Below are 25,184 nucleotides of genomic sequence, written 5' to 3'. Positions count from 1 at the left end.
CATTCATGTAATAAGGTGCAAAGGGACTTAATCTGATTTTTTGCTGCTGTGACTATCTCCTACATTTTTGTTTGAGTATACTTAATTTAGTCACTTTTCATATAGTTATATATTAAAAGTACATATAGCACCTACCTAAACTTGAATTTCTGTCTTTTCTTTCAATGTTTGCATATTTAAGTATTGTGCATCCATTATTTCACAGGCTCACATAAAGGCAGTGAAATCATTTTTGAGCATTTTATACATCTTGAACTTTTTTTAAATCCCATGTGCACAAACAGCTCATGATCCTCCCTGCATCCAAAATAAGTCATCTCTGGAAATAAGGTCTGGACTCCTCACATCCTCTCTCTTCATCAGCGCTGTGGAGTTGTCAGAGCAGTCGAGAGTGTAATAATTCAGTCTGAACTAGGCCACAGCAGTACATGCAGATGTCGAGCTGGTCCACAGCTCAGCCCCCATGGCAGCTAGACACCACACTGGTTGGAGGCAGATCTGCAGATAGCGAAGGTCCTGGCAGTAGCCTCTGGCTTGAAACCACTGAGGACTTGCCATTTTTGAGCTGCCTAACGAGTCATCCTCTTCTGTTTGTCACTTCCAAGCCAGACTGCATCTACTTCCTCAGCAATCATGACCTATTTTCACAGAGAAGGGTGTAAATTGCATGGGAAAAAGGGTTGTCTCAAGAGCAGGAATCAATGCCTTTCTGTCATTATTCAACATATCCAGCAAAGAAAGAAAGTCTGTATCTGCTATATCCTGAGAAACCGACTTCATGTCTGGCTCAAACAGTGTCCGTCATGTTGTCTGTGGCTAATTTCCCCACAGGCATATCTTTATGGCGCTGCGCTTGGATTCTTGACTCCTATTTTCTTGGATTTACGTCATGACAGCCCAATGACCCGCACGGTGCTGTGATTGACATAGATTGTAATCTATGAGTGCATCCTTTTAGTTCTTTCCATTTTAATAACCTGATATCCATCTCTACAAGAAATGCTTATGTTATTATTTTAGTGGCATCCATCTTAACTCTGCTTTGCTAACCTCACGCTCCAGAGCTTTTGCTCTGTGAAAAGACTGAACCCTAAGAGCAGATGCATTCATCTGCAGTCCTTTCCCTATACTTCTCTTTCTCTTAGTCAGTGTTATTGATGGTAGTGTTCCTAATGCTGGTATTTTTTTTTGTTTCCAATTCTTAAATGTTTACAATTTAAGCTACTTTGCCTTTCTGTGTGGGAGGACGAGGCAGGAAGAGCATTTTGATGAAGGGCTGATGTCTGCGAATGATATAAACAAAGAAAAAAGAAGCTTTAATTCAGGCAAACAAAGACAAAAGAAGTCCATATCTCTTTTTTCTTTCTTCTAAATGAGGTGTGCTAAATTACTCTTTTAGGGAGAGATTTCTTGCAGCCTCTCCTCCCTCTGCTGCCGAAATGCAATTAGAGCAAATGTGCTAAAGTAGGCTCTCAGAGCTAGAAGCCTAACATTCAGCTCTACTTTCATAAGGCTCCACATTCCCTCCTTCTCCCTTTGTTTGTCTATAGTTATGAGTGCATTGTGATTTGATGTGTTATATCTTTGTGTCGCTGTTTATTGTCACAGATTAGTGGTCATGATGTGTATATGAGTTTGACAGAGAGTGGATCTATGTTATTTAGAAATGCATATGCCAGAATATCATCTATTCATGCATCCATTCATCTGCTGTCTCCTCTGTGTGCAGACTGACTGGGGCGGCCAGAGGACCCTGCAGAGGAAATGGACCTCGTTCCTCAAGGCCAGAATGGTGTGTTCAGTCCCAGAATATGAGCTGCACCTCAATATCTTGCGCAGTGTGTTTGTCCTGCAGGGTCGAGACGCACAAAGCAGCGTTTTTTACGGTGTCTTTGGCCTGGAATGGTAAGACACAACAATACATTTTGCTTCTATTATGGCCTTTTTGGTCTTTAAGTAGCTTTAAGGTCAGAAAAATCATGTTATTTACTGTTTGACATTATCTTTGCTATATTCTGTAACAGATATACTGAACTTTTATAGAGAACTTTTGTATCCCCACTAGAATTTGAAATATAGTTCTGTGGTTTTGAACACCTCACTGAGCTGCCAGTGGACCTTAATCACTGCGACGTTGACGTCTGTTTTGCATGCGAGATCTGAGAGGAGTAATAGATCCCATCAAAAAAAATAATACTAATGAGGGTCAACCTGCAAGACACTCGTTTTAACGTACATTTTAAGCATTTAGCTGATTTTTTAAAGAATAACCAGGTTTTATTTCCGTTGGAGAAATCAGTAGCCAATTATTGCTATATGAGGACGCCCAACGTTACACCCATATGAGACTGTTTAACATCTCTTTCCAAACCTGTGGGCATTAATCCGCTAATATTACAGCTTCCACTCTTCAGGGAAGGTTTTCTACCAGATTTTGGAACCTGGCCGCAGGGATTTACTCCCTCGGTAACTGATGTTGAGTGATGAGGTCTGGCTCACAGTCTGCGTTTCAGTTCATCCCAAAGGTGTTGGATGATGTTAAGTTCAGGGCTCTTTGCAGGCCAGTGAAGTTCTTCCAAACCAAATCGGGAAAACTTGATCTTTATAGCTTTTAGCACACGGGCATTGTGATGCTGAGACGTTATTAGGTCGTTCCTGAAGTTGGAAGTTTATTTCCTTTAACTGTAGGTAACTGACTGAGCCTAAACCACTAAAAACAGCCCCAGAACAAAAGTACAGAAAGAATCAGGACATAAAGCATAATGGAAACCAACGTCTTACCTAAACCAAACAAAACTGTAATGATTTCCATCTGTGTTTTATAAACACTTGAACTACTAAAAAGATTAAGTCAATGAGCCAGAAAGAGATCCTCATGAGTCTACCATAATGGAAAATAACCAGTTTTTTATATATTTTGGGTTTGAAGGTACAAAAACGGCGGTTAAACGGCTGTTATATCGCTGAGTTCAAAGCCACCAGACTCCATTGACAAAGCAGTACTTTTAAAAAGGAGCTGCTCAGTTAGTTTGTTTGTGTTATTGTGTTTTAAAGGGTCAGTTTGGATCCAACACAATATTTCTTAAACCCACAATAACCCAAACAAACTAACCAGTCGAGGCAGCTGCATACCAGCCACTCACATGCTCTGCAAAGTAAAAGAACTGTTTTTGTCAATGGAGTCTGGTGGGTTTGAATAGTGCAATACAACAGCTGTTTCTGGTTAAACAAAAAGAGTCTCACAGGTGTGGAGATCATTTGTCACGTCTTGTCGTCAGACACTTTAAATAACAATGAGCCTGTCAGTGGCAAAAACAAGCACTTTTAGTGGATGTGCTTTGATCAGGTGCTATTACCCACCTGAGGATTACACTACAGCCATTACAGCCTGTTCGCTGCCCCTTTCTTGGCTGCTGATGGAGACAATCCACTGGACCAATTCCAAAAGTTTTTGTACCAACCAGTCATTTCAACCCCAAAATATGTAAAATATAAATATGATTTCTGCTTGCAGCTTCTCCACTGTGGGGACATCTCTGATTTATGTCATTGTAAATTGAATTTTTTTTTTGCCATGTGCGACATCTTCTTGGGCCCTGATTGGACTTTTTCTCTGTTTCATGACATTTTCTGGATCAATCATAAAAATAATCAGCAGATTCACTGATAACCCAGAGAAATCATTAGTGCAAACCCCAGGTGAGTTGTTATCAAAACAGAAGCAGCCAAGCTGCAGTCAGAGCTGATGTGACAGTGTCAGAGGACGACGGCTGCCAGTGGAATATCTGGCAGCGATGTGAGTGTGTGTTTATGCTGATATGCAGAGTCATGCTGCATAAAACTGTCCCAGGGGTGTTTAGATTCTGATGGAGAGGATATCATTGGAGCAGTAGCACAATCTATTTCTCCCTCGCTTTTTCCTTTCTTTTTTTTTTTTTTACTGCTACACTTCTTTTTGTGGATATTCAGCCCCTCCCTTTGTCAGCATGTGTTTTGCATTCGCTGCAGCAGCTGTTCTTTCTTTCTTTCTTTACGCTGGTCTTTTTAAAAAAAAAAAGCGTACACCTGTGCGAGTACTAGTCGTCATTATGTGTTATTCTCAGGCTTGCAAGAATGAGTAAGCCCCTGAGCTACACTACTCACCAGTTTTGAAGACAGTCTCTGGTTTCACTTGTGTCTCATTTTTCTCACTTGAATGCTTTTGAAGGTGAAGGTGGGCACACAATGGACTTAAGAATGTGACGCAGACATTTCCCCCCATTACTAATCTCACCTTTGAGGTTTAAGATTAACGGTCACCTGGTTCACAACTCCCAACTCATGCCGTTGTTATGCCGTTGGACCAATCTTTTCTTTCACAGGTGCTCTACCAAAGCCACAAATGGGGCTGCTTTATTTATGACTCACAGGGAGTGGGGATTTCAGTTCTGTGAGTGTGCTGTTGAAAAATCTGCAAAACAAATATTTCCTTGCGGAGTTGATGAGGGGATGTGAGTTGCTACTGACGAGATAAAGACTGAAAATTACACTCCTGTCAGCGACGCCACTCCTCACATGTCCATTCACAACCAATTGCTGAGATCCAGGAAGAAAATACAAGTGTATAAACAAGACTTTACGTCCTTAACGCCCACAGTTTTCAGAGAACAGAGAAGTTCTCATCAGCCTTGTTACCTTTTCACCTGTCATTGGCCTCCTATGATCTGTGATGTCTTTGAAATTTGATCTGGGTGGCTCCCCAGATAGTAACTGCTCAGTGTTTATTCAACATTGAATCATTAATCCTGAGTGTGTCCTTCTGGATGTGTCTTCGGGGTGGGGGTGGGGGATTGTCTTTCAGGAAGAATATCAAAGCGTCTGCTATCTGCCAGTACGCCTTCTCAGATGTGCAGAAGGTGTTCGATGGGCCGTACATGGAGGTGCAGGACTCAAAGTGGAGGGAGTACACAGGGAAAGTTCCAGAGCCAAGACCGGGATCTGTAGGTTTCTTCTTTAAATTTAAATTAGAACCACTATTTACTGTACTGCTCTTTCCTTTGTGATCATTTCCTGTCTCTCATCTCTCCAGTGTGTAACAGATCTGCACAGGTCCCAGGGCATCAACTCATCCCGAGACCTCCCAGACAATGTCCTCACTTTTGCCAGAAGGCACCCGCTGATGGCCAGGCAGGTGCACCCAATAGGGGTGCGTCCACTCATGTTCAAGAGGAGCGTCAACTATGTGAAGATAGCTGTGCACAAGGAGCCGGCGCTGGATGGAAACATTTATACTGTTCTGTTTTTGGGGACTGGTGAGTTTTATTACTGAACAGTGAACAAATCTCATGAAAAGACCAACAATGAACTGAGACTGCTAATAAGTTTTGCACGTGCTGTAAAAGCCTGACATCTTTAAATGCTGTACAACAAGCTCAGGAGTGTACCAGGAGCCAGAGTGTGCAGGCAGCCCTGTGAGGTTTTACTGTGCTAAATGCTAAAATCACTCACAGTCTGTCCTCACTAGAGCACCAAATGTTCAATGGTAGTTAAGTACTGAAAATGTATACTCAAGTAAAAGTATAATAGATCCCACAAAAAATGACGTGTAGGAAGTCAGACACAGGAACAACACAGAGCATCCAGTTAATTTTCAAAATAAAACACCCCAAAACAACTCCTGATGATATATCACGTCAATACATCAATATTATGTCATAGCCAGTGGCTAGTGGCCAGTGACGAGGCCAGAAGATTTTTGACAGTGTGGTTGATGAGAGGTTCATCTTGGACATGGAAAAACACTTTGTCTGTAGGATACAGTACAACAAAGTAGGAGATAACTACAATAAACACAGACAAAAAAGAAATAGTTTAATATTGTTGCCTACCTACAAGGAAAAATGACCTAATCAACGAAATCTGAGCAGAAAGCTTCACTTCTGAGTCGCTCCCGGTGGGGTATGACACCATGCTGAGGACAGAACAGAAGCGGCCATAACATGACGCAGCTTCGCCCAGTGGAGTCCCAGTGCCAGTCCTCGTATTTAGAGCAGACTAGTAGCAATGGAGCTAAACGGAAAATGCAGTGAAGGAAAATGTTGATTCCAGGCAAAACATTCACGAATAAAAAGTATAAGTACACTTTTAAAAAGGGAAAAACATGTTACTTTACTTCACGTTACCCACCCATGCAAATGTGTATTCATCCACGGCTGAAAACAGTCCCTAACAAATGAGCTGTTTCCTCCTGTTTGAGTGATGGAGATTAAAACGACAGTGTGCTGCTGTTTTAGGAAATTACTGAATTACAAAATTTGTGAAGGAATGAACGGGCTTGGGGGTGAGTGTCACACACAGGGTGGTGAAATTGGAAAGTCTAACTCACTAACTCATTGATGGTTTTGCCTTTTCATGGGGTTTGTTATATATATATATATATATATATATATATAGAATAAAACCAGCTCTTTTACTCTGTGTTTCGTCACAAGGTTATTCAAGTGTCTTGTTGTACAAGGGTTGTATCTTTTCTCACAGATGACGGGTGGCTGCACAGAACTGTAGAAATCGATGGAGAAATGCACATCATAGAAGAGCTGCAGCTGTTTGATAAACCTCAGCCCATAGAGAGCATGGTCGTATCCTCTGCTCTGGTGTGTATTCATTAATGTAGAGTTATACAGAATCAGACTTTAAGTAGGCTATTTATGCTAAAGTGATGCAAATAAAAACTGGTTTGCTTTGATAGAGCATATTTAAGTGCTAATTAATTTACTACATGGAACAAATATGTTTAGAATAATGATATGTCAGTAATTTTAGGCTTTAAATGTCAAAAGGAAAAACAAAAGTAACATACAAATACATTTATCTTTTGTTTTACAGCGGAGTATCTATGTTGGCTCCCACTCTGGAGTCGTGCAGGTGCCGATGTCAGCCTGCCAGAGGTACACTTCCTGTTACGACTGCGTATTTGCCAGAGATCCGTTCTGCGGTTGGGACGGGAAGGTGTGCGTGGAAATATCTTCACGTGCACAGAGGTGAGGGAACACACACACCTCTCCCCCCTAACAACAGTGTTTTATAGAAAGAAGTTAAAGACACACTCACATGGTGCTTTAGGAAAATGGGATAGCAGGAATTTGGAAGGAAACAAACCAGATTATTGTTTAGATTGATAAATTTGCATTGCTTCATCATAGATCCTGAGTTTTTATCTCCCTAAACCTTCTCTGCAGTTCCACCTGTTTATCCTGCTTGTTCACTTCCTCTTTTTTTCTCCATCAGTTGGCTGCATTCACATGAAATACGCCATAGAAATGTCCAAAACTGTGGATTTCTTAAATTGAAATACTTCACATTTTTTAGGTTAAAAACTGTATGCCTTCAGTGAGATGTTGCCAAGATTAAACAAATCTTAATAAATCAGTGAAATGTTCTCTCATCATGCTTATTAGCGCCTCTTGAAATGAGTAATAAGCCCACAAACAGAGATTAACCTTTTTGAAACATTATTTTATTGATTGGCCTTTTTTGGTTGATGTTTACTTCTGTGTTCTTGGCCCCGCAGCAATACTGGAGTCAAATTAATTATTTATATAGTTTACTTCCCCTCCCAACACAATTTCTATGAAAGCAGGTCTAAGACAATATAGTCGACCTGGATTTTCTGCTCTGTTCAGCTCAGCAGGAGCTTCTTCAGAACAATTAGCCAAAAAACACATTTGGATTGAATGTAACGCAGCATCTAAAACAGAGATACAGCATAGTGGAGCTGACTGACAATGTTATTATGATTATTATTATTATTATTGGTAAATGGAAGACAGATCTTCAGATTTTTTTTACAGATCCGTAACTTACAAATTCTTTAGTAACACTTAACTTGAAGTCTGCCATTTAGCATTTATAAGCTCTAAACAAACAGTTTATTACAGTGTAAGTATACAACATGTCTGCACCAATAGTTAAGGAAATCAGCTCAGTCTTCAACACAGAGTCACTGATATTTTTTAACTGGATCACTCATCACAAAGTTGTCTTGACCATATCCAAGACCAAGAGTGTTGTATTTGCAGCAAAACACACATTCAGCTCTAAACCCCACATGAAAGTGGTGCTGAACAATAGTGCAACTTTAGATTCATAGATCTACTGGTGCAAAAGACGTGGAGGAACATCTGTAGTCGGCTCACGCTGAGCTCTGATGGACACAGAGAATAATTTGTTATATTTTGTATTATTACAACTGTGTTTTACTATGCTGTTATTTGGATATATGGGTTTAAAGTTGTTCACAAATACATTAGTAAACACCTGCTGACAGCGTCTTACCTGCTAAGTACAGTTTTATACTTGATGTACAGACCTGACGTACCTGTACTTTACTTCCACTTTCTGTTTCTATTCTTTCTACTTCAATTTTTCAACATTTGAAGGGAAATGTTCTTCTTTCAACTCCACTATAATAACTTTGTATAGAGTATTTTCATTTTATGCTACACAAACACACATCAATGCATATTAGAAGCACCTTCCAAACAAAACACACTCCTGTGAATACTGTTTATGTCCCTCCTCCATCACTCTGCATGAGTGAGTAGCAGACATCTTAATTTCCATTACAGCGGCAGACACACCAACCTTCTCCTGAGGATTTGTTCAGGGCAGCATCACTGTCACAGAAAGCAGCAAACAGAATTGAATGTGAATCGAAGTCTGCTCTCCAGTGTTTTTATTCATGGAGGTTGTTGGAGTGCTGAGATAGGAACGGAGGGGGAAGCTCTTTCTTTACTGCTGCTATTCTGCACTGGAGAGGCTAAAACAGCATTTATGTACACAGCTCACACTCCTTCAGTTAGCTTTTACAGAAATAGGTGAAATTAAAATGTTCTGCTGCTGAAACTGGATGTTCTCTCTTCTGGCTACAGATGTTTTGAGGTTTTTCTAGATGTTTTAGCCTAATCAATTATTTTTATGGCTTCAGGCAGCTCTCGGGTGGCTTTAAAGTTTCCAGGATGAAATCTTGATTGTAGAAATGTCTGTGGCATATTTTTATGTTTTCTATCTTATGTTGTTTGTAAGTCGTTGTTATTGCTGCCTATCTCGAACATGACTGAATAAAGGTTGAATACTCATTTTTCAATATTCTAATTATTTCAGGTCAAACCTGACCCAGGATATCTCGAGAGGGGTCAGGGGCTGTAAGGAGAATTCAGGAAATGGTATGTCTCACTACATACACATGCACATTCTGTACATCCATTACGCTGACATGCCTCACTTTTAATTTGGAGAAGGTTTCATACTTTGTTCTACTTCCCATCCTTTATCCTCGATTAGTTTGCCTGACTCTCACACACGCTCAGATTAAGAGAGTCCAGCACATACACCTCTGTCTTTTCTCTACCTGAAAACTCAAGCATTTAGCAGCTATTAAGGGATTTCATGGGTGTACACTGATCACCCATCCCCCAGGTCCCAGCATACACATTTTAATCAGTTCCTCGCTCGCTGGAGGTCAGGCAGTCATGCTGGCTGCATTGCGGGGCTCAGTGCTTTTAAAGAGGCTTAGGAAATGTGATGGAAAGCGATGCTGAAAGGTTGAGCAGCACAGGTTGCTCACCTGCACTTTGGAAACGTAGCCTTGGTTACCTGACATCTCGTTCTATAGTCGTCTCTCTATCCTGCTGCATTTTTGTCACACTGGCATTCTCCACCCTTTAATCTTCCTCGCTCTACCTTTTCTTGTTTAATCTCTTTTATAGCTCCATTTCATGTCTCTTGTCCCCTCTTTCTGTTCCTCAGTGGTGCATCGTAGGCGTTCTGTGATGGCGGGTGACGATGTGCTACTCCAGTGCGAACTACACTCCAACCTGGCAAGTCCACGCTGGACGCTTAACGGCAAAGAGCTCCAGGGATACGGCCTCAATTCGGGCTACCGCATCGGCACAGATGGCCTCCTCATAATCGGAGCTCGTGCCAAACAGGGCGGGTCTTATCGCTGCTTTGCTGTTGAGAACTCTGTCTCAGTCTTGGTTTATCTCTACACAGTCAGAGTGCACACAGATGCGTACTTGCCCGTGGAGCCCACAGTCACGACTAACCCCACTACAGTTTCCAGTCCTACTGTTTTCTCCACCAGCAGCCCCACTGAGCAGCCTCTGCCCTCACCTCCTGCCCCGCTGCCTCCAGGACCCGAGTTCCAAACCTACAGACACATGGAGGCCGTGTACATTTCCCTGGTGGCGGTTCTCGGGGGGCTTTGCTTGGTGTTGACTGTGGTGCTGCTTTATGTGAGCTTCTGCACCAGACGGGCCCCTCAGGACCGAAAGTACTCCCAGCAGGGGCTGCATGTCCTCGGGGCCTCTGAGAGAAAGAGGAGCTCCCATCTAGAACTCAAAACCATCTCCAGCCACTGCAATGGCCGCCAGGGTCGTCTGTCCATCTCGGTGCCGTCCTTTGGGGACATTGGTGATGGCTTCCTCCAGATCATACCAGGAGATGGCCAGTTCTCGCCATGCAAAACACCTCCCCCAGCCCCTCCTCTTCCCATGCCACCTCCCCTGCCCAACATGGACTACGCCAACGGGCTGTCAGCCACTCTTCCCAGCGTGCTGAGGAAGATGAACGGGAACAGCTACGTGTTGCTCAGGCAGGCCGACCCAGAGGGCATGTCGCCGCTCTACCACTCCTTCACAGAGGAGCTCAACAGGATCCTGGAGAAGAGGAAACACACACAGCTGGACCTGCAGCCTGATGAGAGCTCCATCTAGGACGCCCCTCTCAGTCTTTGTCCCACAATTATTTATTTTGACCCCAATGGTGACCCGTAGTTGCTGGGAGAACTGACTGTTGTTTGAAACGCTGCTGTTATTTACCCAGTGTCAGAGTACCTGCAGGTCGTGTCCTAAACTGATCTGAAATGTGCAGCCTCCCGTGTCTCCCATGACAAGTGGCCCATGATTTCACTTCAAAAATGGACTGCACAAACCAGAGGTTGCTATTCAAAAAGAGGAGCTGTGAAAAATTTGGCCATATACTGGACTGTTACATTACAAATTGCTATGAGTTGGGAGCTTAGTGACGCTACCTCAGTGTAGACTCTCTGGAGACTTGTGAAAGATGGAGGTCAGATGACACAAAAAGGTGCCAAATGGGACGTAGGTAAAAAAAAAAATCAGCCCAGGAGTTGATCCATGGAGTTTAAAGGGATTCTCCACCCAAAATCTAACGTGTATTATTACATGGCCACAACATTAAACATTTGATCTGACTACACGCCTTTGTTCTCTATGAAGGAGCAACTTACAGCCACCTTTTAAGTATCACTTTAAGAAGCCAGATCTGTTACAGTGCATGAGAGCTCAGGTGGTACGACAAATCATACATTTCAATTTATTTAAACCGCTCTTTCTTCCTTTTCCTCTGTTCTCATGTGAATTGCAATAATTACATCACTGTTGCAGCTGTTAGTAGCATTGTTTTGTGTCAGTGCCAACGGAAACAGTTGTAGCAAACTGTGAACCAATTTTGATTTCTTTTTCTGGTGTCTTTCTGTTTTTAGCATCAGTGTGACAAAAGCGATACAGCTGTATGAATAGCAGCTCGAGTGGTCTATTAAAGACCATGAAAGGTTTGTGGTCAGATTGATTGAATTCAGTGATGATCACAGCCGAGAGGAAACCACAAAACACACTAAAAAAAAAAAAAAAAACAGATGATGCTGTAAAGAAAGTGCTTATTTGCTGTTTTTATATTTATACCACTAAACATAATTATACTTTGTCTTTGTCAGACTGAAGCCCTGTTTTTAGATTAACTTTCATTACACCTTGAATATGTTGCTTTCTCCTGAAACACTGAGACTATAGTTACATCTCAATAATTTCAAAGACTCATGTAAACACACTGGATTCTTTCAAAATGATGTTACGGAGAGAGGCAAAATTGTTTCCACCCAGTTCTTTAAACCACAGTGAATTACAGACATAGGGCTGTGTTTGTCCTCTGCTGTGAAAAAGCTGCTGGTCGCCGAATCAGAGTAGAGAAGACCTTCACACACGCAACCTTCAAAGGCACCGTCGGTGTTAACTGTCATCAGAGCTATGCCGACACAACGTGAGCTGCAGATTGTACAGTGTTTCCTTGGCAAGGTGAACAGCGCTATGATTAAGTAGCACGTGTATAACTTAGAGGGAAGTGACTTAAATGAATCTCTGAGTAGTTTGTAAACGTGTCACGGCCAGTGGTAAATAAAAATCTGTCTTTCCAGCGAATTGTTGAATCAGCTCTTGTAGCAGTGGCTCAGCAGCAGCCCTCGACGGTGACTCGTGGTGTGCATTTATCAGCGTGGCTGACAGTAACAGCAGTACTTGGCTCGCCTCCACAAAGAGAGGACGGGGGCTTCTTGTCTGTTTGCACAGAGCGCTGTCGTTCCCGCAGGTAGAGGCGGAGAAAAAAACATTTGACCTGAGTGTCCTGCTCAGCCATGCAGGAAAAAGATGATGATACAAGGAAGTAGGAGCTATTTTGCACTTTGCAGGTTTTCAGTCGTCTTCTTGACTGCCATGTAAGCCACTTTATTCTGAACCTTTTTTGATTGAGAACATAGTGCAGGAAATGCACCCTTTGCAGACTGATAAATGTCCCGGTCTGATGGAAGAAGTTCTCTCTGACAGAATGCCTCAGTATGATTCACACAAAGAGCTTACCTGCTCACCTCCATGCTAATGAGGCTCTTTTTTTTCACTCCTTGAACAACAAACTCTTTTTGTTCAAACTACTGGATACAACACCATGAATATTGTTGAGGAGAGACTGTCCAGATGTGTGCACCCTTATCACCTTTTGTTCACTTCATAGCAGCTTGTCCCTAGCAGGCATTTTAGCATTCATAGCAGGTATAAACACCTTTATATATATGACCTAGTTTGTTTTAAGCATACTGAACTCTAACCTCACTACCACTACTGATTATGTTTACTGATTTTTATCAATCTGGCCATCTCTCTGCGAAGTAATGCCAAGTCTCAGCCTCTGCTTTTGTTTAAAAAGGGGAAACGTCTGCTTCAGTTCGTTTACAGGCTTGTGTCTTTACCGAGTGCAGACTATAAATTGTTACCCAGAGTGTTTGACCTTTGCTTGAGCCTGTTCTGCTGTATACTATTTCAAAACATCAGACAGAATTAACAGACTTTTTTCGTTTGTTACTCAAATGATGATGCCAAAAAAATTACTTCAATTATTTCAAATCCTTAACAAATTTGGATTTTTTTTCTTTTTGACTTGGCTAAAGCTGCTGTATTCCTCACCATATGCCTATGTATGATCCAACAACAATTATTCTATATATTTTCCTCTTGGCCGTGGCACAAGCTAGTGCTGTCCACCTTCACCGCTGCTGTTTGTCCTTATGGATGAATTCAAATATGGGCATTATTTCGGGTGGAGCCGAACAGAAAATATCACATTATGCAGATGATCTGCTTTTATACATTTCAGACCCCACTAAACCAATAGCATATGTATTGGACACATATCGGAGTGAACTTCTGTCAATCAGAAGCTTCTTTGCACTTGCATGTTTGCAGCTTTTCTTGTCAGAATTTTTAGCCACTTGTTTTCATCCTCATCTTCATTCCTCCCATCTCTCCCTCTCTGTTGCCTCTTTTGTTTCCCTGTCTCGTCCCCTCTGCATGGCAGCATCATCTATTACTCTCTCTGCTCACATTCATGCTCTCTCTCAAGGACCCTGCTGAGTTTCTAAATGGCTGTGATTGCCCCTAATTAATTAGAACCAGTATTCAGAGAGCCCTGGAGTTTGTTTGTGAAAACACCAGAAAACCATTGGATATTTCTGAGTTAAACATTGAATACACTGCAAATACTCTTCTCATATTTCTAGCTCATGTTATGGTTTGAATTTCCATTGCATGCATTTCCCATAACAATCAGACTGCTGAAATACGAATCTGTGTCCCTAAATTATAATTATAATTATAATATACTATTATAACAGAGCTCAGAAAGAGTAATGGTTTTCTGGTCCATGTTAATTTATTGGTGTGATTTATGTGAGCATTTCATTTTATTTAAATCAAAGTTGTTAAGAAATGTTCTTGTTGGGTTACATTTTATTGCAAGTTTAAAATTTGTACTGAGTTAAACATGTTATCGTACTTAATCATGTATTGTACAAAAACTCCAATAATCATGTGCCCTCATCATCAAGCTGTGGACAATCCTTAACATGTTTGAGAACTTAATCTGAACCTGTGACCATTGCTGCTGCTGATTCATTCTCTCTTAAAGAGTCTATTTACCGTAGACCCTGGCTCTGCACTATATACTGTGCTATGGACTTTAGGTAAAAATAGCTATTGTGCACACAAACCCACAGTAAAGCACTTGTTTTTGCAATTTAAACAACATTACTTACATCCTGCTGTGTCAATATGCAAAATACGGTTTATTTTATGTAGATGTGCATTATTTCTCTAGGTGTTGGCCAGAGAAACTGGTGTTAAGAGTTCACAATTTACATTTGCACTGTTCTTTTGTACGTATCCTGTTAAAAGTCATGTAGTATACACTTGTAAAGTGTGACACTTTTTATCAAGTTGCTTCTGTATGATTTTTTGATGTAGATAATTAACTTATCTCTCAGAATATAGAAGTGACGTCCTTACTTCTTGTAAGATGGTTTATCCACCTGAGCAATTAGCAGAAAGGACTTTTTTATACTGTCTCTCATGTCTTATTTATTACAGTTCATTAGATTTCCACTTGGTTTCATGCAGATGAAAAAAAGATTTGCATTAGTTAAGCTTTGGGAAAAAATGTCAGTGTCAACAGCCCTGAGGAGGAAGCCAGGAAATTACATGCAAAACATGTTCACACCGACTTCTGTTCTCAAGACACCCTGATGCTCGGTTGTTTTTAGCTTGGGGCAAGTGGCTAGGCCACTGGCCTCCACTGGGAATAGAGCCCACATGATCCCAGAGTCATTTACACACATATGTGACTCTGAATGAGCAGAGGTATAACATAAGACATAACATTTTCAGAGCAGCATTCAAGGCAGTAGCTTAGCAACAGCATCTTTATTTAGAGCTTTTTAATGTCCTAGCGTGGGTCTAGCTGTGCCAGTTCCCATTGGGGAGAGCGGGTGTGATGAGAGCACAGTGGCTCCAAGATCTGCAATTGGTGCCATAGCTAAATTAAAGTACAGGAAGTGAGCATGAAACAACAGAGGACATTTTCACATCATCAGCCAATAATGCTTTTCAACGCCTTACATTAAAACGGACTGAACAGCTAAAGAAACCACTGATCCCTCTGAAAGTAGTTTAATTATACAGAAATTTGGTGAGATAAGTTTACAGATCATTTAAATGAAGCCACATTAAGGCTAAGCGGTGACAAGCAGTAACTGCAATCTACGGTATATAGCTGAAGGTTATTTTATGGGAGAGGGCGTCCACAGCCTTTACAGATATAAATTACAACCCAAGTCGAGATATTTGGGAGAAAATGAGTGAAATCAGCATCAGTGACTGCAGAGCTCGGCTCCACTGTCTCCCGCTCTTCACCATCCTCTGCAGTCATCTCACGCTCCTATTCTACATACATTTTCACAAATAGCCTCATCATTTCCTGTGGCCAGAGTTATACATGTCAGCAGATTAGTATCCATAAATCAACAAAAACAAGCAATGTGTCCTGGCGGCACCTTTCACTCCATACAAGCCTGCTTGTTTGTATTCATCCGATGACTAGTTGTGTGGATGCATTTTGGGTGCTGAGAAGAACACCGGAGCCATTTGTGGAGAGAGAGCAGGGTCAGTCGGCATGCCTTTTGCAGTCAAAAATGATGAATTCAGGGTGAGAAGTGCGAAGACAGCACTGAGTAGTTTTGCCAACACTGGCCTTGTTGAATTTGAACAAATCACCCACTGGTGTAGACTTAGTTTTCTGTTTTTTCAATACAGAGGCTCTCTGCTGAAGGTTAAGACTTGTCCCTCAAGCTATTACACAACCATCTGTCATGATCATTTAAGCTCTGGACCTTTTAAGGTTGTGCAGTGAGGAAACCTACCCGAGTATTAAACTGTAAAAACATGTACATTCCCAGTGTCATACAAATAAAAAAAGGTGTGCGTCGGATATGTGTCTTGTCTGTCTATTTCAACTGCAGTTAAATCAGTCAAACTTAACGATGCAGACGGCATCACTGCAATCAGTTTTGCTCTGTTGATCTTCTGACAAGCTGTTTGAATACAGCTCAAAAGAAAATCTAAATTTAAACACCAACGCCAGCAATTGCACAAACTTTCTGTTTTATTCCATACAAAGTTCCATCTTTTTTGGAAATGCTGCACCCACTACACAAATCTTCAAATAACCTTTAGATTAAACAGTTATCTGCGTTTTAATATGCCAGCTGACAAGCCTGCGGTGGATTCATGTAGAGTCTATTCAAATGTGGCATTCAGAGCCGGAGCTTTGTGCACTTTTCTGCACAGCTAAAGTGGCTTTGCTGCCACCACCAGACAGAAGGGCAAGGTGAAAAATATGAAATCAATATTGGGGTCTTCTGCAGAATAATCAAACAAACACACTGGAAGATTGCAGGATTGCAACATGAGAACGACTCGACCTTGATTGCATTTAGGTCGCAGACATCTGAACAGCTTCAAAAATACAGGACACATCCTTTGACAGTGATTCAGTCAACTTTTAGACTTTGGTCAGTCCTTACTCGGCGACCTGTTTCTGTGGTCTGATGGGGCCGATAGATGGAGGCCGGTTGGTGAACGGGTGCCACTGGCCCTGGATACTGGGGCTGTCTGTGTGGAAGGGCTTGCGGATGCGGATGATGTCCAGGCCAGACTGATTGGTCAGCTTTGTCAAAAGCTCTGAAATCTGTGGCGCTGTTTTGCTTGTGATCATTTCTTCCCTCACATTACCATTTACTGCAGGACGGGAAAAGAGGAAATAAGTAAGTATGAGTAGATTTAAGAAGGACATAGTTTCATTTTGACAAACCTGGCTGTTGTGAAATGTGTGAACATTATGAGAACAGTGTCAACATGAACAAATGATTCTGGGTGAGACCATTTAACTAAGTTATTTTAAACCTCTCTCCACTGTGTTATGCTGCCCCCTATAGTATCTAAGAGTAGAAACAAATATAATCTCATTACTTCTTTACTATGGTTCACTTTTCATGTTTCTTAAATATTTATTTGTAGATTAAACTTGTCACACACTTCACCAGAAGATAGATTATAACCCTGAGCCTGACCTTTCAACTGTTCTGTATGCCTATGATTTTAAACAAATAGCATTTTGATCATTTTAACATGGCCAACGTATGTTTACACTACAATTTATCTCAGCAGTCTGCCTAAAACTTTGATAGTATCAATACTAATATTAAGGGATTTTTTCATTGTTGCTTTGTTGTCTGTTTTAATCCTTGCTTGAAGGCAGCATTGATACTGAATGGATTACCATGGTGAAATAAAATAAGGTAAGTATTAATATTGTAGCAAGAAGCTGCTGTGTAACTTTATTTTCTTGTGTAATTACCATGTAATTGGCTACTAATTATAACTAATTATTGAGACAGTGCTCTACAGACGAGCATACTCAATGTATATATGATTTCAGCAGTACTTTCAAAGAAACATTGCTTATAAACTCAGCACAGCTAGCTCAACTTTGTCTTAATTTTCCTTGTAAGTAGTACCAAACGACATTATTAACATTATCATTAAGTTATTTCAAAAAAATTATTTCTATAAATATTCAAGAAATTGCCTATAAAATACCTGAATTCTATACATACACATGTGTACAACATGTGCTACAATGAAGTCATAGTTTCATAGTTAGTCAGATGTCCCATCAGAACACAAAGTCATGAGCACTCACAGTATTCTGCTACTATTCTGGGTATCCTGCATGACTGAGGAGACACGTAAACGACGGTTGCAGGGTTCTTCTTGGCATAATCCACCACTCCCTCCTCAATAAACTCCCTGAAAAAGAGGGGAAGGGAAGAAGGGCAGCGGTGCTGTTGTCACTCTGCTTTTTGACTGATGGGTTGAGTTCAGACAGGGTGGAAATGGTGTTGATGGTGGTCTGTGTCCTATTAGTGGTAACCAAGAATATCTGCTGTTGCCAGGCACATTTATTCAAGCACTACACTCACCATGAGTACAGTTTTTGGGCTCTTGAACTTTACTGCCACTTTATATTCCAAAGCCACTACATTTCATGACAAAATACTGCACAACTAATATTATATTTAAAAAAAAAAAAACAAGTTGCACTGATAAAACACATTAACTGTAACGTTATAATGCTGCAAACATGTTACTGATAACAATCAAATAATATGGTACATAATCATCATCAATTCATCTGTTGATCGTGGTCGATTAATAATTTGGTCTGTAAAATGTCAGAGAATTAGATCACTGTTGGAACATCTAGACTTAAAGCCACAGTAAAGTACTCATTATGCAGAATGGCCCATGTATTACTGAATTATAAGTTTTGATGAATAATGTGTAATGCATTAATGTGCATCACTTCAATTCTGCAGCTGGTAAAAGTGGGACTGATTTTAATTATTCTATACACTGCTGATACTTCATCTATAATAATAAATCATAATGTAACAGTTAATTAATCAATGTTTTACATTAATCTACATTAAATAGATGTAGTGGAGTGAAAAGTACAATATTTGCTTCCATAATTTAGTAGAGAGGAAGTTGAAAGTAGCACAGCATCATGTACATTATTTAAGCAAATGTCCTCTCGTTGATTTAAACACACAGTTTGTATATTTTTATTTTATTTACCTGGCTCCCAAAGAGCTCTGTGCATTTTTGGAGAAGATGATGGAGATCCGTTTCAGCTGGCAGACGTACCGACCGACGCCGTTTTGAAGAACACTTTGGAGGAAGCGGCTCGGTGTCCCTCTGGAAGTCATCGTTCAACCAGCGGTTAATAGAAACTATCATTCATGTGTTGTTAAAACAGCTCGACGGAAGAAAAAAAACCCAACCAGATTAAAGCGTTTAACAGCGACAACGTTCATAGAGGACGACTTGACGGGCATGAACACAGCGCGGTCCGTCGATTTAAGAGTTCCGGACTGAAACACAGAACTGAGACGACGCTTTAAAAAAATATGACTTCATAATATAACAGCCTCCATCAGCTAACTGAGATTTTAGCAAATATTCAAATATATATTTAAATATTTAAGTATAAAAATACACTTTAAATGCTTTGAAGTATTTTTTTAAATGTTTTTTAGCAAATGTCGCATTTAACGGTATCTTTCGCTGTATGTTTCACACGGACTTGTTTTGGAGACGAACCGAAAAGCCCGGGTTGGAGGAGCATGGGGGAAAGTGGGGGCGAACAGCAGAGCAAGTAAGATGGATTTTGTGTTTGTTTCTGTTATTAAACTTAATTTATTTCAAGCTGAGGCTTTCACGCATATTCAGGCTAACTTTCTGTACAGTCAATGCTCGTTTGATAACAAAAAACCGGTTTTCTGCGTCACTGTCTGTCCTTTCTCTTACTAACGTTAGCATAGGTCACCCTAAGACACCTTTTAGCTGTGTTTTATTTGTATAAGGCTGATGTTTCTTCTTATTCTCTTGTCTGTTGCAGTTTAAAGACCCTAACCAGATAACTCATGTGGAGGAGCCTGCAGCTTAAGGGCACCGCCTGCCTCTTGCGGGTGGCAGCCCAGAGGTTTCTCCACCAAAGACCCTCTCTGTCCCCATGTGTGAGACTTCTCACCCAGAGGCTCCTTCACAGGCCTCCATGTGGTTTAGGGCTTTGGGGCAAAGGCTGCTTCCTGCCACACATTTGGACCAGGGCTTATAAAAAGGATGCCAAGTCTACTGTGGAGTTTCCTGGGAGCCCCATCACAGTCACAGACATCAAACAGTATTTGCGCTCCAAGGAAATTCCCTTCCACGATGGCTACAGCTGCCTCCATATCCCCACCATCTTTGTCGATTCGCCTGCCAGGGTGGACAGCTTCAACTTGTTCATCGACAAAATCACCGGACAGTTTCTGTGCAAAGACACACTGGTGGAAGGGAGCTGGGAGGATCTCCAGGACTGCCTGGAGGTGATGCAGAAGGAGGGGCAGGACTTCCTCAGCCCTCATGTGCTGCTGGGATATCCAGAGAGCGTGGAGGAGCAGGAGGAGAGGGAGAGAGAGCTGAGGGAGGTGCAGAGGATCTGGTCCAGCTCCGTGCCCTTCACTGACCTCCCAGAGGACGAGGCTCAGCTGATTAAAACCATGTTCCAGGTATTGTTGAGGATGAATTAGTGAGAGATGTGCGATTTTTATCTCCAGATGCAAAGTGACTGATTTGCACGTGTGTTTTCTTTTTATAAGTCAGAATAATCAAAGCTACAACACTATTTCCAGACACCATTAAACGTATAGATAGATAGATTTTCATATTTTAGATTGGTTTTCAGTCGTTATGAGGCTTTGGTTTAATTATCACAAACAAGTTCAACCATGGCAGGAATGTTAAAGTGTAATAAATGCCAGTTGGATCAAAAAAGAATAGCCAAAATTAACGTATATCAATGTTTTGTTTCAGATCACAAAGATCTCTAATGCAACCCTCAAGAAGTTTGGTGTGAGGCTCTTCAAGCCTACCAAGAGTCTGGTTTTCCCCTGGTTTGGTGGACCTGACTCCTCCCTTAAGGGGGTGAAGCTTCTCTCTGCCCAAAGCACCGACACAGAGAAAGTTACTTATAATGAAGCTACAGTGCCAAAGTGTAATTTGTACTACAACCTGTTTGGCCTCCCGCTGGTGGGCCGCATGGACTCGGAGGTGGTGCTCACCGGACATGAGCTGGACACTCTGGCTGTGAGCCAGGCCACAGGACTCCCCAGTGTTGCTCTTCCACGTGGCGTCAGCTGCCTCCCCCCGATCCTGCTGCCTTACCTGGAACAGTTCAAGCGTGTGACGCTGTGGCTGGGAGGCGACATCCGCTCCTGGGAGGCGTCAAAGATCTTCTCACGCAAGCTGGGTCTGAGGCGCTGCTCGCTGGTGCGGCCTGGGGAGTTCCGGCCGTGTCCCGTGGAGGCGCTGGCCCGGGGGAAGAACTTCGGCCAAATCATCAAATCGTCCATCCCAGCAGCACATAAGTCCATAGTGTCCTTCAAGCAGCTGAGAGAGGACGTGTACGGAGAGCTGGTGAACACTGATCAGGTGGCTGGAGTTAAGTGGTCGAGGTTTCCAGAGCTCAACAGGATCCTGAAGGGACACCGCAAGGGAGAGCTGACTGTTTTCACAGGTACAAGAACAGATTCATATGTTCCTCAAGTAATCATAGTTAAAGATATGGTCGTGGTTCCCTGCAGTGAGTGAGCTGTTATTTGTTTATCTTCACAGTCCTGGTTCGTGCCCGTTTAATACTGTCATAAATGTATCTTTTATAGCCTCATAAAACATTAAAGCTGCACTAATCAATATTTTATATGCAGAATGGATCAAATTACTTTGTGTAATGTGGAAGGTGTCACATATGGTGACGAACCCGCAGAGAATTATCACCCAAATTTGCAGTTGCTCCACAGAACGTTTTAGCATCTTTCAGCTCATTGTTTTGGCCCATAAACTCCACAGCACTGCCTGCCAAATGGCACAGAGACAAAGCTGGAAAAAATAAAAATACAAGTGTATTTTTCGCTTGTTTCAGTGCCCCAAAGTGGCCAAACAATCAACCAATGTAGCTTTTAAAAACTTTTCTCTTTCCTCTGTTCCAATTCCGTATTTGTGAATGTTGATGTTGAAGATATCATCTTTTATTATGTATATATATATATGGATCACATTTTGGGAAAGATGTAATTTTCACGCACACACAGTAGGTAAAAGTTTATTTTTAATATATATTGGCCAGGAAGGCTGTGCTGTGTACCACATCTTTTGGACTTTTTGCCATTATCTCTCATCCACTCTGCACAGCTTACAACCTATAGTTTCTCTTTAATATGTAATAAGTCTCTTTGTTCACCAGGTCCCACAGGCAGTGGGAAGACGACCTTTATCAGCGAGGTTGCCCTGGACCTTTGCATGCAGGGAGTCAACACGTTATGGGGCAGCTTTGAGATCAACAACGTGCGTCTGGCTAAGATCATGCTGACACAGTTTGCCATGCAGAGGCTGGAGGAAAACCTGGAGCAGTACGACTTCTGGGCAGACAAGTTTGAAGAGCTGCCGCTGTACTTCATGACTTTCCACGGGCAGCAGAACATCAAGTAAGTCTTATCAAAGTGCCAAGAAACAGCCTTGTTTCTTTTTATCCCAGTCATCACAATGTAACTGTCAGTTTTCAGCGAGTGTCAGGCAAGAATAGGACATCAAATAATTCAACGGGATTACTTCAACAATAGCTCTAAGCTCTGTTCTTCAATTCTTCAATATTGTATTAAAAAGAGCAGCAGAAAATTATCTGGCAGCTATTTTGTCGATCTATGAATCAATTAAGCCTTTTTGGAATAAAAATGCCAAACAGTCTCTGTGTCTCTTCAATGTGAGAATTTCCTGCTTCTCTCCGTTTTATATAATTTAACAATAACAATTGGTTTTGGATTGTTGGTTGGACAAAACAAGACGTCACCTTTTGTTCTGGCATTTAATTGACTGAGCAAATCATCGAGAAAAGAATCGGCAGGTTATTTGGCTGAAATAATCAGCCCTGAAGCTAATGTAACTTGAACACTTGAGGGTTTTACTATAACTGTGGCAAGTGGAAAATGTGATTACTCACCTGCAGCGTAATAAAGATTTTACATCAACAGATTGAAGTAAAACCAGTGTGACCCTTGTCCAACCTTTTCTGTAGGACAGTGCTGGACACTATGCAACATGCTGTCTACATGTATGACATCAACCACGTCATCATCGACAACCTGCAGTTCATGATGGGGCAGGAAAACCTCTCAGTAGACAAGTGAGTTAAGTTCTACAGATGAACTGTTTCTCTCCTGAATGTAGTTTTGGTCCAGTTATTTGTGATTGTGGTTTACAGTACTTTTAAGGTGCGTTGTCCATGACAAATATGGAAAATAAATAATGTTTCCTGTGGTGCAGGTTTGCGGTCCAGGACCACATCATTGGAGTGTTCAGGAAGTTTGTCACCAACAGCAGCTGTCACGTCACTCTGATCATCCACCCCAGGAAAGAGGAGGATGACAGAGAACTTCAAACGGCATCCATCTTTGGTTCGGCAAAGGTGAGAGAGGAGCGTCTCCTGTTTTGAACGAAACTCTGCAGCAAATTGGGTATTTTCAGTTCAGTCGACCCGAAGGAGAAACAGAAGGAAACTGTGACGAATTGAATTTCTCTGAAGTTTATGAATAGATTTGAACAAAATCAGTCTCAGAATTTACTTAGAAAGTATTTAACTGACAATATCACACTTTTTAAAAATGGTTTTACATGAATTTACCCTTTTCTGTGTTTCATAAATCACCAACTATTTTGATACTTAATCGTTTTTTTTCCAAGAAAAAAAGAGAAAATTCTTTGACCCCAGCTTCTTAAATATGAGTGTTTTCTGGTTTCTTTGCTCCTCTATGACAATCAACTGAATATCTTTGGGTTGTGGACAAAACAAAACATTTGAGGACGTCATCCTGGGCCAGACGACTAATTGATTAATTGAGGAAATAATCAACAGATTAATGGACAATGAAAATAATTGTTAGTTGCAGCCCTCATGCTTTGGCTCGATGTTAGCATGAAAGTAGCTACGTCCCAACTCTCTTTATAAATCTGCAGTTATTCGACATTACTAAGACACACCTTGACCTTTAACCTCTTCCAGGCCAGCCAAGAAGCCGACAACGTCCTCATTCTGCAGGAGAAGAAGCTGGTGACGTGTCCCGGCCGCAGGTCCCTGCAGGTGACCAAGAACCGCTTCGACGGGGACGTGGGCATCTTCCCTCTGGATTTCATCAAGTCCTCGCTCACTTTCTCAGCTCCCGTCAGGGCCAAGCCCAAGCTGAGGAAGGTCCCCACCAAGCCCGAAAACGAGGAGGGCGACGAGGGCAAGGAGGACGAGGTGGTGGTGAAGAAGGAAGAGGTTAAAAAAGAGAGGGCGGAGAAAGCGGCCAAAACAACAAAGACTCCACGAACTATCAAGAAAACTGTACCGGAAAATGAAGCCTCGCAGAAGTAAATGATAATGTGAATAATTCATAGGTAGCACGGACCATTTTCTCTGTTCATTGTGGGTCAGTTTGAACTCTTCTACACTTATTTTTAAAGGTTAGAAACAAAGGAAGAACAGCTGATCCACAGATACCATACAAAAGACTACTGACAGTTTTATGTCTGTAACATGAGGTTCAACCAAGCTGTTGGAGTCAAAATAAGATAGAAATACTATAAAGTGGATGAAATAGCAGCTCTGATTGTAATTCACAATCAAACCAAAAATGGGAGCATCGACCTGAGTAATGTTAAGCTTCAGAACAGTTTGATAGCCCTTTTTATATGTAGATGCTACTGTATAATAAGACTGATTTCTCCGTTAAAAGTGTTGATAAAATACTTTCAATTTCAAAAACATACTGTGACGAGAAGTAAAGAAAAGTATTTCATTGTAAAACTGCCACACTGTCTGTTTTAGGGGGTGACACAAGCACTTTCACATTATTTACTCATTTTTTGTACAATTATGATTTATCGAACCAGCTACTTTTTAAAGAAAATAAAATAAAATGTTTGAGATGCAGCTTTTTGTGTCTTTTCATCTGCAGCCAACAGGGGGCAGTGGGTGCTCTACACATGACTCCCAAATCCACTCCTGATGGAGGCTGATGAGAATAAACCACAATAAATATCACTGCTCTTAGTTACAACCTGTGTGTTTGGTTTATAGTCTTTAGGCTTCAGTAGTGACTGTTTCAATAATACTAAAGCAATTTGCCCCAGATTTGTAAATAACCACAATTGTGACAATCATGCATATCAACAAGAAAAAGGTAAATTCTGCGTTATGCAGTAATCCTGTAATCCCACTGGGTGGTTGCTTTTATGTAGAGTACAGTTTTCAGTTAGATCTTTATCTTCCTTTTGCCCTCATGTTGAGTGTGTTACCACCTTTTAAGACAAATAATTAAGCGGCGT

General features: G+C 41.3%; 3 protein-coding genes across 3 annotated transcripts in view; 2 read left to right on the top strand and 1 right to left on the bottom strand.

The window, feature by feature from the left end:
- Positions 1 to 10,877, top strand: part of sema4gb (sema domain, immunoglobulin domain (Ig), transmembrane domain (TM) and short cytoplasmic domain, (semaphorin) 4Gb) — a 28,170-nt gene extending 17,293 nt beyond the window's left edge. Inside the window, exons 8-14 of the mRNA XM_070851697.1 lie at positions 1,730 to 1,905; positions 4,841 to 4,979; positions 5,069 to 5,291; positions 6,517 to 6,632; positions 6,865 to 7,019; positions 9,142 to 9,203; positions 9,787 to 10,877. Coding sequence (XP_070707798.1) covers positions 1,730 to 1,905; positions 4,841 to 4,979; positions 5,069 to 5,291; positions 6,517 to 6,632; positions 6,865 to 7,019; positions 9,142 to 9,203; positions 9,787 to 10,754 — 1,839 coding nt within the window. The 3' untranslated portion in view covers positions 10,755 to 10,877. The remainder of the gene's footprint in view (positions 1 to 1,729; positions 1,906 to 4,840; positions 4,980 to 5,068; positions 5,292 to 6,516; positions 6,633 to 6,864; positions 7,020 to 9,141; positions 9,204 to 9,786) is intronic.
- A 5,425-nt stretch (positions 10,878 to 16,302) lies between these two features.
- mrpl43 (mitochondrial ribosomal protein L43) lies at positions 16,303 to 19,124 on the bottom strand. The gene is made up of 3 exons (XM_070851699.1): positions 18,858 to 19,124; positions 17,920 to 18,026; positions 16,303 to 16,955 (listed from the first exon to the last, which is right to left on the bottom strand). Exons 1-3 carry the CDS (start codon positions 18,986 to 18,988, stop codon positions 16,738 to 16,740), a joined length of 456 nt encoding a protein of 151 aa, XP_070707800.1. The 5' UTR covers positions 18,989 to 19,124; the 3' UTR covers positions 16,303 to 16,737.
- A 270-nt stretch (positions 19,125 to 19,394) lies between these two features.
- Positions 19,395 to 24,778, top strand: twnk (twinkle mtDNA helicase). The gene is made up of 7 exons (XM_070851823.1): positions 19,395 to 19,437; positions 19,681 to 20,332; positions 20,637 to 21,339; positions 22,066 to 22,306; positions 22,894 to 23,001; positions 23,142 to 23,283; positions 23,878 to 24,778. The coding sequence occupies exons 2-7, from the start codon at positions 19,706 to 19,708 to the stop codon at positions 24,229 to 24,231; spliced, it is 2,175 nt and encodes a 724-aa protein (XP_070707924.1). The 5' UTR covers positions 19,395 to 19,437; positions 19,681 to 19,705; the 3' UTR covers positions 24,232 to 24,778.
- The last annotated feature ends 406 nt before the right edge of the window (positions 24,779 to 25,184 follow it).

Source organism: Pempheris klunzingeri, chromosome 20, assembly GCF_042242105.1.
Source record: "Pempheris klunzingeri isolate RE-2024b chromosome 20, fPemKlu1.hap1, whole genome shotgun sequence".
NCBI lineage: Eukaryota > Metazoa > Chordata > Actinopteri > Acropomatiformes > Pempheridae > Pempheris > Pempheris klunzingeri.
This window is presented reverse-complemented; position numbering and strand designations above follow the sequence as displayed.

Coding starts and splice junctions, on each gene's coding strand:
- mrpl43 (XM_070851699.1), bottom strand. CDS start 18,988: ATGACTTCCAGAGGGACACCGAGCCGCTTCCTCCAAAGTGTTCTTCAA. Junction 18,027..18,857: donor CAGAGCTCTTTGGGAGCCAG/GTAAATAAAATA, acceptor CCTCTTTTTCAG/GGAGTTTATTGAGGAGGGAG. Junction 16,956..17,919: donor CAGAATAGTAGCAGAATACT/GTGAGTGCTCAT, acceptor CCCGTCCTGCAG/TAAATGGTAATGTGAGGGAA.
- twnk (XM_070851823.1), top strand. CDS start 19,706: ATGTGGAGGAGCCTGCAGCTTAAGGGCACCGCCTGCCTCTTGCGGGTG. Junction 22,307..22,893: donor CACGGGCAGCAGAACATCAA/GTAAGTCTTATC, acceptor CCTTTTCTGTAG/GACAGTGCTGGACACTATGC. Junction 23,284..23,877: donor CCATCTTTGGTTCGGCAAAG/GTGAGAGAGGAG, acceptor AACCTCTTCCAG/GCCAGCCAAGAAGCCGACAA.